Genomic DNA, 15,110 nt, shown 5'->3' with positions numbered 1-15,110 from the left:
ATAGCGTAACGTGACGGAACGTGACGTCACGCAACATCAGACAGGGGTGATGGTGGTGAGGTGGGTGGGTGGGTTGGTGGGTTGTGTGGAGTGGGAGGGAGGGGGGCATGGAGAGTTTTACTGGAAAGAAGTGAAATATGGGTAGGTCTTTGTAACTCAATTTTATACTAATCTTGTTTACTTACTGCCCGTCGTGCCTGGTGGTATACAGGGCGGCAACAGCGTTTCTCCACCCCTGCCTGTCTTTAGCAACTTTCTCAATGGAGCTCCAGTTGCAGTCCAGCTCCCTTAGCTCCATCGCTGCTACTCTACGCAAAGTTTTTTTTGGTTGCCTCCCCTCCTCCTTCCCAGAAGTGTGCATCGTAATCGCTAGTCCATTTCCTGCACTGCCTTACGATAATGGTGCGCATGTTTGCTCAAGCAGATGGCTGTTGGAGATCATTTGTGGCCAGAAGTTTCTTAGAATGTTCCTGGGACTAGTTGTGTGAAAAGAATTAGCCAACCTTGCCGAGTCATGCTCAGTCATTTCCCAACACTCAGCTTTGATAGATCTTAAGCTAGGTGATGCTTGTGTTGTAGCTTGTTAACCCCCATACTGTTCTCATCGTTCTCAGGAACATAAAGGCATTTCTTACTTTATTCAGCCTGTTCAGCCCATTCGTACTTGTGCCGCCATCCTGGCATAACATGCTTCCAAGGTATGTGAACATATTCCTTTTTGCAAGTTCTTGCTCCTCAACCTTAATCTTCAATGTGTTGCTGGTGAAGATAAATTCACACACATGGCTTCAGCTTCATCAAGCTGATGATCAATCTATCGTCTCCCGGTGTGCGACAAATGCAGACTGCAGACTTGCAGACTTGCAGACCTGCAGACTTGCAAACTTGCAGACTCAACACACTGGCCTTTCCAAATTCATTTTAAAAATAATATTGTGTAACCTCCGCCATTCCACATCATGCGCTGTCCGCTTAGTACGCTTTTGAGGCTACTTGGCTACTTTCAGAGGACAACCGTGAGGACTTGCGCGACCTGCATACTTCCGGATTTTCGCGACTTTGGAATTTAACGAGAATTATATGTGCTAGTGTTGTTGGTTCCATGGAGTGTTGCTCATTCACTAGCTCGCGGCATTTAGCACGATCGAGGTGATATAATCCCTTGTGGAGGCATTTGTTGTTTACGAAATTTTAAGAGCTAAAATCTCGCACAGGGTTTTAAATTCAAACTAACTTTGGCATGGCGACCACAAGGCCATATCGTCAGCAAAGTTCCCGAGTGTTGAAAAGATGTCTATCGGATTCCTCTCCATAATGACCTTCTGCTGTCATCTCCTTGTTGTGTGACGAAGAACCCAGTCAATGACAACATTGAACAAAACAGATGACATAACACAACCCTGATGTGCCCCAGTCTAGGATCTTCACTTTGAAGCTCAAATTGCCTTGACCAATGAGGGTGTGACCAACACAGCACATAAAGTTTGAGTAGAAGCATTTAATGATATTAACAATGTTATGTATTTAATATTCGCTGCTCAAAACACAGTTCCTGAACTCAAATGAACAAAGATCTGATGACAGAGGGTCTGTTTAATTATTAAATTCAAAATTTTATTTGTTATGACTCTTTGGGAGAAGCAATTTCTTAACTTGGATTTTTCCAATTGTCCCCTTCCAGACCTTAAAATATCACTTTCAAATGAATAAATGTGATGACAGGGCTGATATTTCAAACAAATTGAATGCAAGGCCAAGTGGATACAAGCAACAGAAATTAATAAAATTTCCTTTGTTTGTGTCCTGGTGAAGCCTTACGATTAAACTATATATTAGTATTTTGAAAGAGGCCTATTGTTCATCTTCAGAGAGGTTAACTCTGATACGCCTTTCAAGAGAAACATTGGTAACAATCTCAGAAACATCAGTTGTTCCCAGGGGAAAATTGAACCCACAACACATGCATGACACCTGGGACTCTGACCACTGAGCTACCAAGCAACCATACACAGTGGAGTAATTTGTATGTTAGCTAGCAGTTCAAGAAACAATGATTGCCAGATATTTGTTCACAGGGGGTTCTTGGACTGCGAATTACTAGAACTGCTTGTCCTCAATACACCACTTGACAGGGACCAGTTGCAAACAATAATTTAAAGTGAAAAGTAAACATGACGTTTATCGAGAAAATTGTTAATCCTCAGAGAGGTAAACTCTGATATGCATCAGAAGAGAAATAACAAGTGTGGGAAAAATTTGATGCTATAATATCGTTGTTCCCTTGAGCTAATATTCGAATTATCCCACTGTGGTTGTCCAGGTAGCTCAGTGGTCATTAAGCACCTGTCAAGTGATCAGGTGTTTTTTTAACGATTCCACTGATTTTAAGTTCTGTTTCTGTTATAAGGTATGTCAGAGTTAACCTTTCTGGAAAATGAAAAATAAATATTCTCAGTAAAGACGTGTACCTTCGCGTTTTTCACACCAAAACATATATCATTTTTACCATAATCTTCATTTATACGCGAAGTCGTATCATTACATCTGAAGTGATCGTCCCAGGAGCCTTGTGGAAAAAAAAACTAAACTAATTAACAAACTACTCTGTTGAATTTACTATCACTGCGATATAATTGATGATATACGTTAAAAATTATGTGAACTTATATACGATGCCCCGGAATGTCTATATATTAATGGTAGTCGATTTGATAAATCGATCTCATAAGTTAATTGAATATCATTAGTTTACAACGTTGGACCTGTTTACGCAAGTTTGTTGATTGAAACTGATTTTTATTTAACTTGATGATTGATGGATCTTACTGAATACTCCGGTGCCCAGAGCCCGTATAAACAATCACGATTTCTTTGAAAAGACTTACTACCTTTTTTAAAAGGTACTACCTTTTATAAAAGCCATTAAAATGGCTTAAAACAATGTGATATAGCCATTCTCAACTCTTAGTCCCTTGTACAATGCACACAAAAAGCCTAACGCAAGTAAGGGACAGTGCATCAGGATCCATGCTTTACTCTTCGCAAGTGTACACTTTGATTTTAGCGATTCGCGTTTTTCTCCGTTAATTTCAAGCAAAACGAGAGAACAACTAGAACACAGTTGTTACATCCGAAAATGCCTAATAATACAAGAAACTTTGGCTTAGACATCATATACAATCACAGGATACGAACTAGTCAGTATTATTTACAGCGGACCCTGTACTGATATTAGGCATAATTTAATAGTCTCTGGATGCAACTTCGGAATATTAAAACCAACAGTATGCTACATGCTGAAGTTTCTGGGTGCTGTTTATCAAATTTAAATTCCCGATAAATGTATACGGCCCGGAAACTTAATTCACCTGCACAATGATCCTCAACATTGTTTTTTTTTTTCAGGCTAAATTGTTAAAGCTTTACAATTTTATTAACTAAAGGCCACACGAAATTACACCGAGTCTCACCAGCTTCTTAAGACTGGAAAACGATTGGTTAGCGCCGTTCAACAAGTGGAAACTTGTTGAATGGAATAGAACTCATCTCTATTTCGTTCAACTGCGTTCAACAACGTTCAACATGTTGAACGGCCTACTTCAACATTCAACACTGCATGACACACTGTTCAACATTTGTTGAACTGGTGCAACAGATCAACAATTGTTGAACCGTATGTCACCAGCTTTAGAGAAATGGAGTGTGGGGCCTAGCTAGAATACGCAACTCAGAATCACGTCTCACCGTTTTCGATGCCAGATCCTTTGGCATGACTGCGCAAGTCCCGACCGCTGGTCAAGAACGAACACTGCTTGCGACTCCCGCTCTATTACCACCGGTCGCTCTGATTTTCACACCGTAGAGAACCAGAAGATCGCGCCCCCTTTTACTCAGTCGCGCCCCTCTTCAAGCTTCCTATTGTTCAGGCCCACTCTTGGTATGAAGGCTCTTTTAGAAATAGAAAGGCATCAAACAAAACTACGGTTCATGCAGGGGAATCTAAGGGTGGGGTCAAGCAAAATGCTTAAATTGTTGTCTCCTTTCAGTTCCGAGATCATGTTATGGTCTTCCTGAAAAGCCAACTTGTATGAGCTGTTCGGATTCGTCAGGTGAAAATTGAAATCGCAGAATATGTTAGCGAGCGAAATCTTACTTCCCAAATTAAGGAGCTGCTGTTGGCTTTCGAAAAATGCTAACTGGCCTTATTTCGCCCTTTATATGAAACATTTGCCCGTCCGTAAACATTAACGAAAGGGATTAGTTTCATTCTTTTGAAAGGTTGAGGTGTTTCGCTACAGAAAAAGTTCCGATTTTGCTTCACAATTTAATTCAAATTCTGGGGAGTCAAATGCTTTCACCATAGATTTTCCACCAAAGCGAGCCGTGGAGTGGCGATTTATATTGAACGCTCAATAGATATTTTTGATTCCATGGAGAAGTACTATGAAAAACCACAGCTCACAGCTACTCATGCAATCATAATTTATAACACAAAAAATTCGAATCACCATTTCGTATTTCCAGGGGAAAGTAAAGGTCATTCACTTTTGTTGCTTAAAAACGTAGCTTTCTCGTCGCATTGTATTCTTACGAGAAATCGCAACTTTTTCTCTGCAGAAATATTTACATTGTTGGCAAACTATGCTTTGTGAATGCTCATTCTTCCTGCCAGGCTGATGATTGGTAGTCACTTACAGATGTCCGTCCCTTCCCATTGCACTCGGTGAGCAAAATCTAAGCGTATTTTGGCTCTTAAAAAACATTCACGATGTTAACACTTAATCCGTACTTCGTGAATGTTTATATTACCTTTTCGGCAAGTTTTGTACTGGTTCTTGCTCACAAATGTGGCTTTCTCATCGCATTCCCGTTACGAGAAATATAATTCTTTCCCCTTTTAAAAGTACGTATTATGTTAGAAAACTGACTAATTTGTTAAGCGAAATGAGCACATGGACTTAATGGAAGTCATTCAGGTTTTCTGAGGCCAGACGTGGTAGATCTTGAAAGTAAGCAAAACTTATTACGTAGCAAAACGATTGTCCTCATTTCAAAGTACTTAATCGTTTCAAGCTCATTTCCTTCTAATGGGTTGATGGATTCTGTGGTTCAAAGGTTATTCCGTTAGCAACAGGACCCTGGAGGTTGAAGCTAATCACAAAGTAGGCCAGCTGCCCTTGGTTGAAATCTCGCTCCACCTTGCCAATACCTGCATTCTTTGCCACGTACAACTCCACTTTGCCTTGTGGTAATTCGATGTATGGATACTTTGTTCTTCGATCAGCGGATTGCTCCACACGGATTCTTCCTTTGCATTCCAGCAACTTTTTCCTACTGTCTACCAGCCAGAACCTGGTCACGGTCTGGGACTGAACATCAGTAGAGTAATCAGTCTCCCCGCGGAACAAAGTGTTGCGAGTCACAAGGCGAGACATCCCCTCTCCATCTTTACTCACAAATAGTGTGGACTGTGTACTGCGGCAATGGTTCTGTGACTTCTCCCGGCACATCTTCAAGGCCTTCAAGTATTTGGGCATGAACTCTATCGCATTACCGTCCAGGATCTTAAGAAAGCAAATAGCCATCTGGTAAAAGTAGGGAAGACAATCATGATGGGAGACCTCTAACCACTTCTCGGTCACAGCAAAACCTTGCTCGAGGGAGTAGCGCTGTGGTCCAGTCACAAGCACACAGACCTTCATTAGATGGTAAGACAGTCGGTGTTCATTCTCCTTGAACACAAGTTCCCCCAGAAGCTTCTGCAAGAATTCCAGATGTTCTTGCTTTAAGGAATCGATTGGATCACTGGAATTCAAGATAAAAAGAGCTTGAAGCCTTTTCAACTCTAGCGCGGAGGACCTCGGAAAGTTTTTGGCACTACAAAGTGCCTTGCAAGCTTGAACTACGTCCTCTGCATCACGTCCACGTCCTGTTGAAGTCAGCCGTGTTCCAAAGGTCTTCATCAGAGACAGCCTTGCGTCGTTACACTTTCTTTGGGTCTCTTCTGGATCTGGCAGACTTGGCACGCTTTGAACAATTCCATCCACTATATCCAATAGATAAAAGGAATCACTGATACACGTGCGAAAAAATGGAGGACACTGGTTTGCCAGAAACTTTAGGGTTTTCTCTGAATCACGATGGCAGATGTTTTTCATGATCCAGCCAATGCACGCGAGCCAAACGTCTACCTCACCAATGAGAGGGTTGGGGTAGGTTGGGGGAAAGTTGCGAGCCTCTTTATACGCCTCCAATACTTTGCTCGCCAGTTCTTCAAGTCTTGCCAAATCTCTAATTCTACCGGTATTTGCCATGTGCTTCAGCTCAAAATACAGAACAACTCCTTTCGTGTGACAAAGGGTTCTGTACCTCTGTTTAGCGTTGCTAGCCTCAAAAGCCCGCTCAATGAGCTCCCTTGCTTTGGAAAATGAGGGGGGATCCATCTTAGCGTGAAATCGTGCCGCGTTTGAGAATATGACGCAATCAGCTATCTTCTCTGCCACCTCACAGAATATTTCTGCGGCACGTTCCTGATTAATGGCTTTAAGCTCTTCAAAAAGGACAGAGAACTTTCGCTTCTTCTGGCCATCTTTGTTGTAGATGAAGAGCTCCTCGAGAAGTGGCATGAAGTTTTCACGTTGAAATATCGGAAACTGAAGGAATTGGTTTACCACACGAAACAGGTCACAGCCTTGTTCCTCAAAAGCCTTCTTTAACAACATCTCAGCTACTACTCGATGTTGAAAGGTGTAACGTTCAGGTGAGGATTCCTGCAAGTGATATACTCTTCCCCTGCGAAGCAAAGGGTTTGAAGGGACCATCAAATTCAGTAGGTGCCCTGTAAACAACTGCTTGATGTCTTCGTACGTGACATTTTTCTGACCTCCAAGGCGGATGTATTTCTTGAAGGCATCATAAAGGAGGAGGGCTGGAGTTGGCTGGTTTGCATACTTCTGGAGGAATGCTACCACAGTAGCAATTTCTTGTTGAAGGCTTTCCATCATGTCCCAAGTATCGTCGATTATTTTCTTAAGCTTGGGCCGAAATGTGTGCATCATTGCAAGCAGCGGAAAGTGAAATACACGGCAGGGACCTGATGCTGGTGTCTGGCCTAACGATCTTTCAATGAATTCACTGTACTTTTTCTGAAATTCATTAAGATCAGCAGTTGAATCTTCAAGCTTGACATCTACGTAGAAGGCCTGGTGAACACGTGAGGGCTCTTGCGTTTCTTTCGAGGATGTCTTCGATCCATGTAGGCATCGCAACAAGAGAGCTCGTCTTCCTTTGTTACCAAGCATCCTTACAAGTTTGTTTGATAGACTTTCAATTGCCCTTGATTGCTTTCCATCTATAAGAATAACAGGGGACGTGTGGCAAATCTCTTCAAGTGCTGCGATACGATCAGCAAGTTTGTTGGCATAAGTATTGTCGTCGTCAAAGTAGAGGTGTGAGCTTATTTCTATAAGAGCACAAGGGTATGCATTGTGGAGATCCCACATCACCCGACGTGCGATAGTAGTGCCACCAGTACCAGGGGAGTGCTTGATTTCTACAATCATGGAGCGTGTCAATCTTTTGTCTAGTAAGCGTTGCACATGGGTGCGAATGTCATTCTCGATTTCCCGTTTAGCATCATGATTGTCGTAGAGGCTCGCAAATGAAATCTGGTTGCCTGAGATGAATAATTTCCTGTGCTCTTCGAGGAAATTCTGTAATTGCATATCCTCTTCGGAGGAGTTGTCGGGGACTGGCAGTTCCTCACAACCTTCATAAAGGATTTCTAGATGTTCCTTTAAATAAAGGTATTCTTTTTCACTAAGCTCTGCATAAACCTTGGCCTGGGATGTGGGCATTCGGTACCGCTCCGTGGACGGTAAGCAAAGAAGCTGTTTTAAGCCAAGCTGAACAAGACTTGGATCTAAATCGATGATGCGCACCTTAACCTTTGCGAAAACGGAGAGCTGTTTCTCACGCTTAAAAGACACAACTTTCAAGCAAAACTGATCAGCAAAGTTCTCAAACAGCCTACTCAGTGTTTGTTCTAAATAGGGAACACTCCTTTGGAAAAATGGAAGGATTAAACACACCACAGGTTTTTGCTTGTCAAACTTGTCTGGGTCGCAACAGCATCCGAAAAATCTAGAGATTTCTTTTACCGAGGACGCCTCCCAATCCGCAAACTCATGTAGTTTTCCTTCTGAATCACTGGACCTGCCATTAACAAATAGCCACTGGGTCTTGCTGGGATCGATCTGACGTGTCAGGCTCACCATTGTACTTCGCTTTAACTCTGCGGGGGTAACCATACTGACTAAGTTGCTTTGTCCTTCGTGCGAAGTGAATTCGTGATAAACACCCTTTTCTTCTGACAAGGGATCAAAGTCAAGGACCATCTTCCAGGGTACACTTCTCAAGATGGAAAAGCAGTCAAGAGTCTCTGGTGAGAGGGCATCAGCAACAAGAATATACTGATTCTTTCGGGTATCGAAATCGCCTACTGCATCACAGAACTTCAACCACTCGTCCCACTTTGGACCGCTGAGATCTTTTGGACTTACAAGCGCTTTGTTTGCACTGTCAGGTAACTGATTGGTCATTATTTCAAGAACGGTGTCCACTTTACTCTCAATTGAACCCAACTTCTTTTCAAAAGGAAGGAACTTTTCTTTCTCTGTCAAAAACAGCTCTCTGTAGTGTCCTCCTGCGTGGAGTGCTTCATCTAAAAAGAAAGCATATAAGAAGCCAAAGATTACAGCAACAAATTGAGGTGTTTTAAACCTTGAACTCTTAAAAATAACCTCAAGAAAAGAACTTAAGTCTTCAATTTGACCTATAATTAAGGTTAAATGTTTCAGTGGTCGGCTTAAACGGTATTCATCATGGTTGATCTGTACGAAACAAACCAAAGAAAGCAACAGAAACTGCATTACAAAGTTTCGCTTGAATCATGTCATCAGTAATAAAAACACATCAACACTAAGTATGTTTAAGAATCGGTTCATGCTTAGTGTACGTAAATCGAGTTACGGATGCACGCGGGAAGTTTGGAGAGCACGAGAGAAGCGTAAGAGTTGCTCGAGGCGAAGCCGAGAGTAACTGTAGCTTCTTGAGTGCTCTTCAAACTTCCTAATGCATCCATAACTCGATATACGCCATAATTTAGACGCAATTCTAAACTATGGCTCATTTCATTGATGGGAAACATTGACCTTCGTTCATTGTTGCATGGACCAGGCAAATGCTGTGTCATGGCGATTATATTACTTCAGTTTATTTAAATTCCCAATACCGTCCTCAGGTTGAAACGATAATAGCCTGTGTGTGCATGGGTCCAGTATCATGGGAAGTGTTGCCAATTATATTTAAGCAATTTGATAAAGATTCCAAAATGTTCCCACGGTGCATGATCCGAGCTGCCATTAGTAGGTGGCAGTCAGGTATAATGACTGGCAACTACGATTAAGACGAGTATCAACTTGAGTTTGACAGTGATAAAAGAAAACTGCATGGAAAAGGTTTCATAGTTTCTGAACACCTACTTCGCTTGTGGTGCCAGCTTCCTTAAAGAATGATGACAACCATGCCTAGTTCAAGTAAACAATACTGGTGTTGGACAACACAAACGGCTGCAGAAGTGGTCAGTCGTTATGCGTGCATCGGCAACATATATAACAACTGACTTTTTTTTCTTTCCAAATATGGCCTGTGAACAGACTCCCAAGTGGGGTATAGGGCGAAAAAAAATTGGCTAGCTGGACGAGTGGAGCGCGGTACGGTCGCCAGAAAAAAAAGGGAAGGAGTGTCCCTTCCTTTCTTCCTCTCCTCCTATCTCAGCTCGATTTCTGTCCTGTTCACAGGCTATAACAAATATAGGTACCTGACTGTAGCTTTATTTCTGCAATCTCTACTTGATCAGCCCCAAGGGTGACAAAATGTGTAGAAAGTAGAGGCCAGAAAATGTTGAAGTCGTCATCAGACATCTGCTCTGAAGAAGGGTGTCCCAGCAGCTTGTTACGACTACTCTTTAGCTCTCGCAGAGCAAAGTCATAGCCAGATCTTTTGCTAATCTCAAATGCACAAACCTTTGAATACAAGAGGACAGTTGTGATGAGCGAGAAATCCCACTCAATGATGTTTCCATTGTTGAAAATGAGTTCTTCTTCTTTGTTTAGTTTCATCCTCCCCCTGTCAAATGCAGCTGCGTCAGATGGCTGATTGGACCAGGCAGGGTTGATTTCCATGAAGAGCTTCCTTAGCGCTCGTAGCCCCACTCCATAAACCAACTTGAAAATGCACAGTATGTTCCTCCTAGAAACAGGCAAAATATGTTCACCTTTAGCTGAATGTAAACTCAGACCCCTTAGTATTTCTGATATAATTTTAAGGCAACAACTCAAAGGAAATCGTATTGGGTCAAATAAATGTTGAGACAACTGGTAGACAGCTCTGTTGTGATGACCTTCTAATTTGGAGCTCTCCCAACCCCAGTAGTTGGCAAAATGTGTGGTTTCTTTAATTTGGAGATCAATTCCCAAATTCACATGACCTGCACAGTTTAAAGGTGAAGGTAATGGGATACTTGACCGTTTGTTTTAATTTAGCATGTGATTGGCCGACAATGATTGGTGAATAGTCAACATATTTCTTAGGGAAGCTGATGATGATGATGATGATGATGATGATGATGATGATGATGATGATGATGATAATGATGATGATGGTAGTGATGATGATGATTGCTAGTTACAGTTTTTCAGGGCAGGCCTTTTCAGACCTTCTACATCTTTGACAGAAAAATTAAACATACCCTTCACGATCTAACTTAACGTATGAATTGTCCTCATCAGATGATTCCAATTCTTGCATCAGGTCTGCATGTCCACCAGCTGCTTCAGTTCCCTCAACCCCATCAGAGGCTGTCGCTTCAGGGCTCTCATTGTCAGGACATTCTTTGGGGGGAAAAATTCTGTCTCCCCCTTCTGATGCAGGGAAGTCATCCCCTTCTCTGGCCAACTCTGCGCCTTCAAAAGGTGTGCTCTCAGAAGCCTTGTGACTGCCGACACCATAGGCTGTGGCTTCAGGACCCATGTTTTCAGGGGAGGAACTTAAGTCTTCCTCTGCTGATGCATGTAATTCTTCTCCTTCTTTGGCTACCTCTGTGCCCGCTTGGGCTGTACTCTCAGAGGACTTACGACTGCCATCACCAGAGTCCAAGACAACAGCATCACTTTCCTCGTTTTGGGGGTGATTACTCTCTTCCAATTTGAGGGTTTCCTTTTTCATACCTTCTAAGTCTTCATGACCTTGCACTGTGATATCAGTTTGCGGAGTCACTTCATCCAGAGTGCTTATCTTGTCTTCGTCATGAACTGTCAGGACCTTGCTAATTAACAGATCTGCAGCATTCACAGGATCTTCACTGTTACTTTCAATATCGCGTTCTGACTCGTGATCATCATCAACGTTGGGTAGCTCGGAATTGGTTAAAGCTTGGGTTTTCTTTTTCTTCTTCTTCTTTTTCTTCCTCTTTTTGCCAGTAGAACTGCTTTCCAGTGGTTCTTCATTCTTTTCACATTCTTCCGCACAAGTAAGCTTACTTGCATTTGGCAAACTCGGATCCCCATTCAGGTCTGCTTCTTCAGCAGGAGGTGTTGCGGGATCTATACTTGCAGGTTCACTACTGGTAGAATCAGTCTTCTTTTTCTTCCGCTTCTTTTTCTTTTTGCCCTTGGCGGCTGTATTGCCTTCCAATGGTTTTTCTTCTTCCTTAACAGTACTGCCACTTTCTTTATCTCTGGAAGACAACTCTCCACATGGACCAGAAGTAGTTTCAGTTTGTTGTGTGACAGCGGTAATCTCGGATTGTGAACCTTCATCATGATTACTTTTCTCGCTATTATCATCCGGCTGTAATTCTGCCGTGTTTTTCGCCTCTTGGTTTCTTGAGCCTTTCATTGCATTACGAGAAATCCCTATGCAGAGAAAGAAAAATGCAACAATTTAGTGCGATTTTGTTATAAATCATCATGCGTGTAAATACATCTTTAATTATGCGCCGGGGCTCAGGTAAATAAAACTTGTCAAAGCTGTCAACGCCGAAAAATCAGCGTTGACACTGGTAATCAAACAATATAAGACGAGAGAAACGAAAGAAACAAATACGATCACAAACTTACGATTGGCAAATGCCCTCAAACCGTTTTTGGGCAGATATTTTGCTCGAAGGCGACAATCGTATAAACTTCAGCGATTACTTCCGCTTTCAGGTACTTTCAGTTTCAACACCACCGAAACTGAAGACAGAAAACAATTCCTTCACTGTAGTGGATTTGAATGCGTTAGCAAATTCCCATAGGAATGGCCCCAGTCGAATGGCATCGACATAACGATTCCTTTCTATCTAGTTAAATGGATTTTAAGATTGATCAAAACACAGAGGACACCCACAATGACAAACCTTCGCAACTCAATCAATACAAATAACATGCAGGCCACATGCGCAACGCGCTATTTCGTACCCAGTTCGACTGATTAGGCAACTAGTCTCAGCTGAGAGTCCTGGGAAGGAACTTTTTAAACAGTCTCTGTAGATTATATCTAGTGTTCAGTTAGATTTACAGTCAAACCTCCACTAACGGCCACCTCTCTACAACGTCCACATTTTTTTGTCCCGGCGGACAGTCCATACATTAGCTCTTGTTTAAACCTCTCTACACCGGCCACCTCTCTACAACGGCAACGGCCACTAAAGTGCGTCCCCAACTGCCAAAATAACCTCTCGACAACGGCCAGTATACAGTTCTTTTTTGTAAAAACTCTTTTTTTATAAGCTGATGCAGTAATCGACATTTGTCTTCGGAACATTACGTTTCTGTATCAATTTTAATGGTATACGTATTTTGATTGTGTTCCATTTATATGCTGCAGTAAGTATAAATTGTCTACAATGATATAGCGAATGTTGCGAACTTTGCTCGTTTCGTCTTGTTAACATTTTGATTCAAAACATTATTTACGTTTTATTGTGTATTTCATCTATATATATTATTTAAGATTGGATTGCCATTATAGGCTACAGTAAGCCTGAACTTGGCACAATAAACATGTTGTACTTCCCGAAAAAAAAAGGTGTCATATTTTACCCCTCCCACCCCATAACGGCCACCTCTCCAGAACGGCCACTTTCTTCTGTCCCCAAAGTGGCCGTTGTGGAGAGGTTCAACTGTATGTAGAACAAATATCCGGCAATTTTCTGTTTTTTAACAGGATCGTAGTTTTTCAACTCTCTTACTTCTGAGCCCGGTTGTTCGACAGCTAATCCCCGATTAACCGAGGTTTTGATCTCGTTCGTTAAAATGTTTTTATAAGCTAATTTGAAGCTAATGGTAAAGAAAAATCTAAAGTTAAACTGAGGAACAAAGATAATTTTAAGGAATCTTTATTGATTAGTCATTAAACTCGAATCAAAGTTCTCGTTAATTTACCCAGGATTAGCTTAACGGGCTTTGAACAACTGGGCCCTGAGTACTAACTCTTCATCTGTTGCATCCTTCAGAAAAAAAAAGTAAAAAGATAAAAAAAAGCTTTAAAAATCCATTGTCAACGATTGCTGATTCTATTATATTTTGCAAATGTTCTTGTTAACACGTTTCCTACATCCGTTGTCTAAATTTATTCATCCTGTCTTTTCTTGTGAGAGAACTTAAGCGTACAAGCCTTAAAGGGGGACTTAACGTAAACGCCATTTTACCGCACTTGACATGGCGTTGATGGAAATATCTCGTTCACGTTTCAAGCAATCCAAAAACTCTACACTCATCCCTTGAATCTATGTTGTGGGGTGTTTTGTGAATTTTTGGGTGATTTGGGGGTATATTTGGGAGGAGATAGTTTTTCTAGAAGGATTGGTAAAATTAAGAAAAATAAGAAATATTGAAGAATTGATGAAGTTTTAAATAATTTCAATAATTAATAGACGGACACCAAGTTAGTCCACTAGAAACCTGGGGTACTCTTGCGTGGGTATCGACTGTCTGTTAGTGTTCCAAAAATCATTTTCTTTCTTTCATCCCTTCTTTAAACCTCTTCAAATTTCATTCAAATTTAGGATAAGTCCCCCCTTAAAGGTTTTTATTAGGTGTCCTTGATTACTGGCTTCATTTCGTAGTAGTTTTTGTCATACAGGGTTATTTTAATTTAAAAATTCAAGGTCATTGACCAGCACTCTGCTATGGTGGCTGGCAGTTGCAAAAGGACTGTTTTCTGGTAGATAAGGGGGTTAGGTTAGGTTCAGGCGCAGTACTTCACATGAGACGAATCAAAGTCAATGAATTAAGTTCATGTGCAGTAAGGCGTCTGAATGAATTCATTTTAGCCGAGTTAATTACGTACTGAGTTTGGGTGGGCCAAAATTCGAATTCGATTCGGCTCATGTGAAGTACGGTGTCTGAACCGAGTCTTGGAGTCTAATTAAAGAAACTGGGTGCTGCGCCGGTATGGGAGCGAAAATGAATAGATTTTGTTATCAACTGAGTTGATAAAGGTCATTTGGCAATCATTTCTCAAATGATCTCCAACGTACAATAATAAAGTGACAGTCTGTTGAACGACGGTCGTTTTAATGATATTTCCCTCCTATCCCACCAGGGCAGCGTTGCCTCAGCAACTGTGCACTACCCCAACATTGAACAGAGGTTAGACGGGAGGGGAGGGTGTATCAGCGGCTAATTCCACTGGTTACCGTTATCTGGGTCGACCCGACTATCAAACAATGGCTAAGCTGTATTTAAAACCAGTATCGTTTCTAAGGAACACCGCGACAAAATAAAAGTATCGGACACTGTAGAGAAGTATCTAATCAGTAACAAATTGTACAACAAATAATACAAAAAAAAAAAAAAAGAAGAGCAGGGCTGGTTTCACGGTAATATAGTGATTCCAATGTTTAAGTTGGATAACCCAAATGAATCCAATTCAAATACGCAGTAATTGGGCTCAGTGGGTTTTCAATCTAGGGTAGCCAAGATAAACGATGAGACTACAGTCGGCGGTGGGATTTCTTCGCCCTTTTTTCTCTCCTCTTTTAAGTAAACGAGCACAAACGTGGA

General features: G+C 41.6%; 1 protein-coding gene across 1 annotated transcript; it reads right to left on the bottom strand.

Annotated features, from left to right (window-relative positions):
• Positions 1-4,076: 4,076 nt before the first annotated feature.
• On the bottom strand, positions 4,077-12,464 carry LOC146483025 (uncharacterized). The gene is made up of 4 exons (XM_085106285.1): positions 12,180-12,464; positions 10,811-11,975; positions 9,881-10,311; positions 4,077-8,722 (listed from the first exon to the last, which is right to left on the bottom strand). Exons 2-4 carry the CDS (start codon positions 11,956-11,958, stop codon positions 5,085-5,087), a joined length of 5,217 nt encoding a protein of 1,738 aa, XP_084962411.1. The 5' UTR covers positions 11,959-11,975; positions 12,180-12,464; the 3' UTR covers positions 4,077-5,084.
• Between the last annotated feature and the right edge of the window lie 2,646 nt (positions 12,465-15,110).

This window comes from Pavona decussata, unplaced genomic scaffold, assembly GCF_977016875.1.
Source record: "Pavona decussata unplaced genomic scaffold, jaPavDecu1.1 SCAFFOLD_40, whole genome shotgun sequence".
In the NCBI taxonomy this organism is placed as follows: domain Eukaryota; kingdom Metazoa; phylum Cnidaria; class Anthozoa; order Scleractinia; family Agariciidae; genus Pavona; species Pavona decussata.
This window is presented reverse-complemented; position numbering and strand designations above follow the sequence as displayed.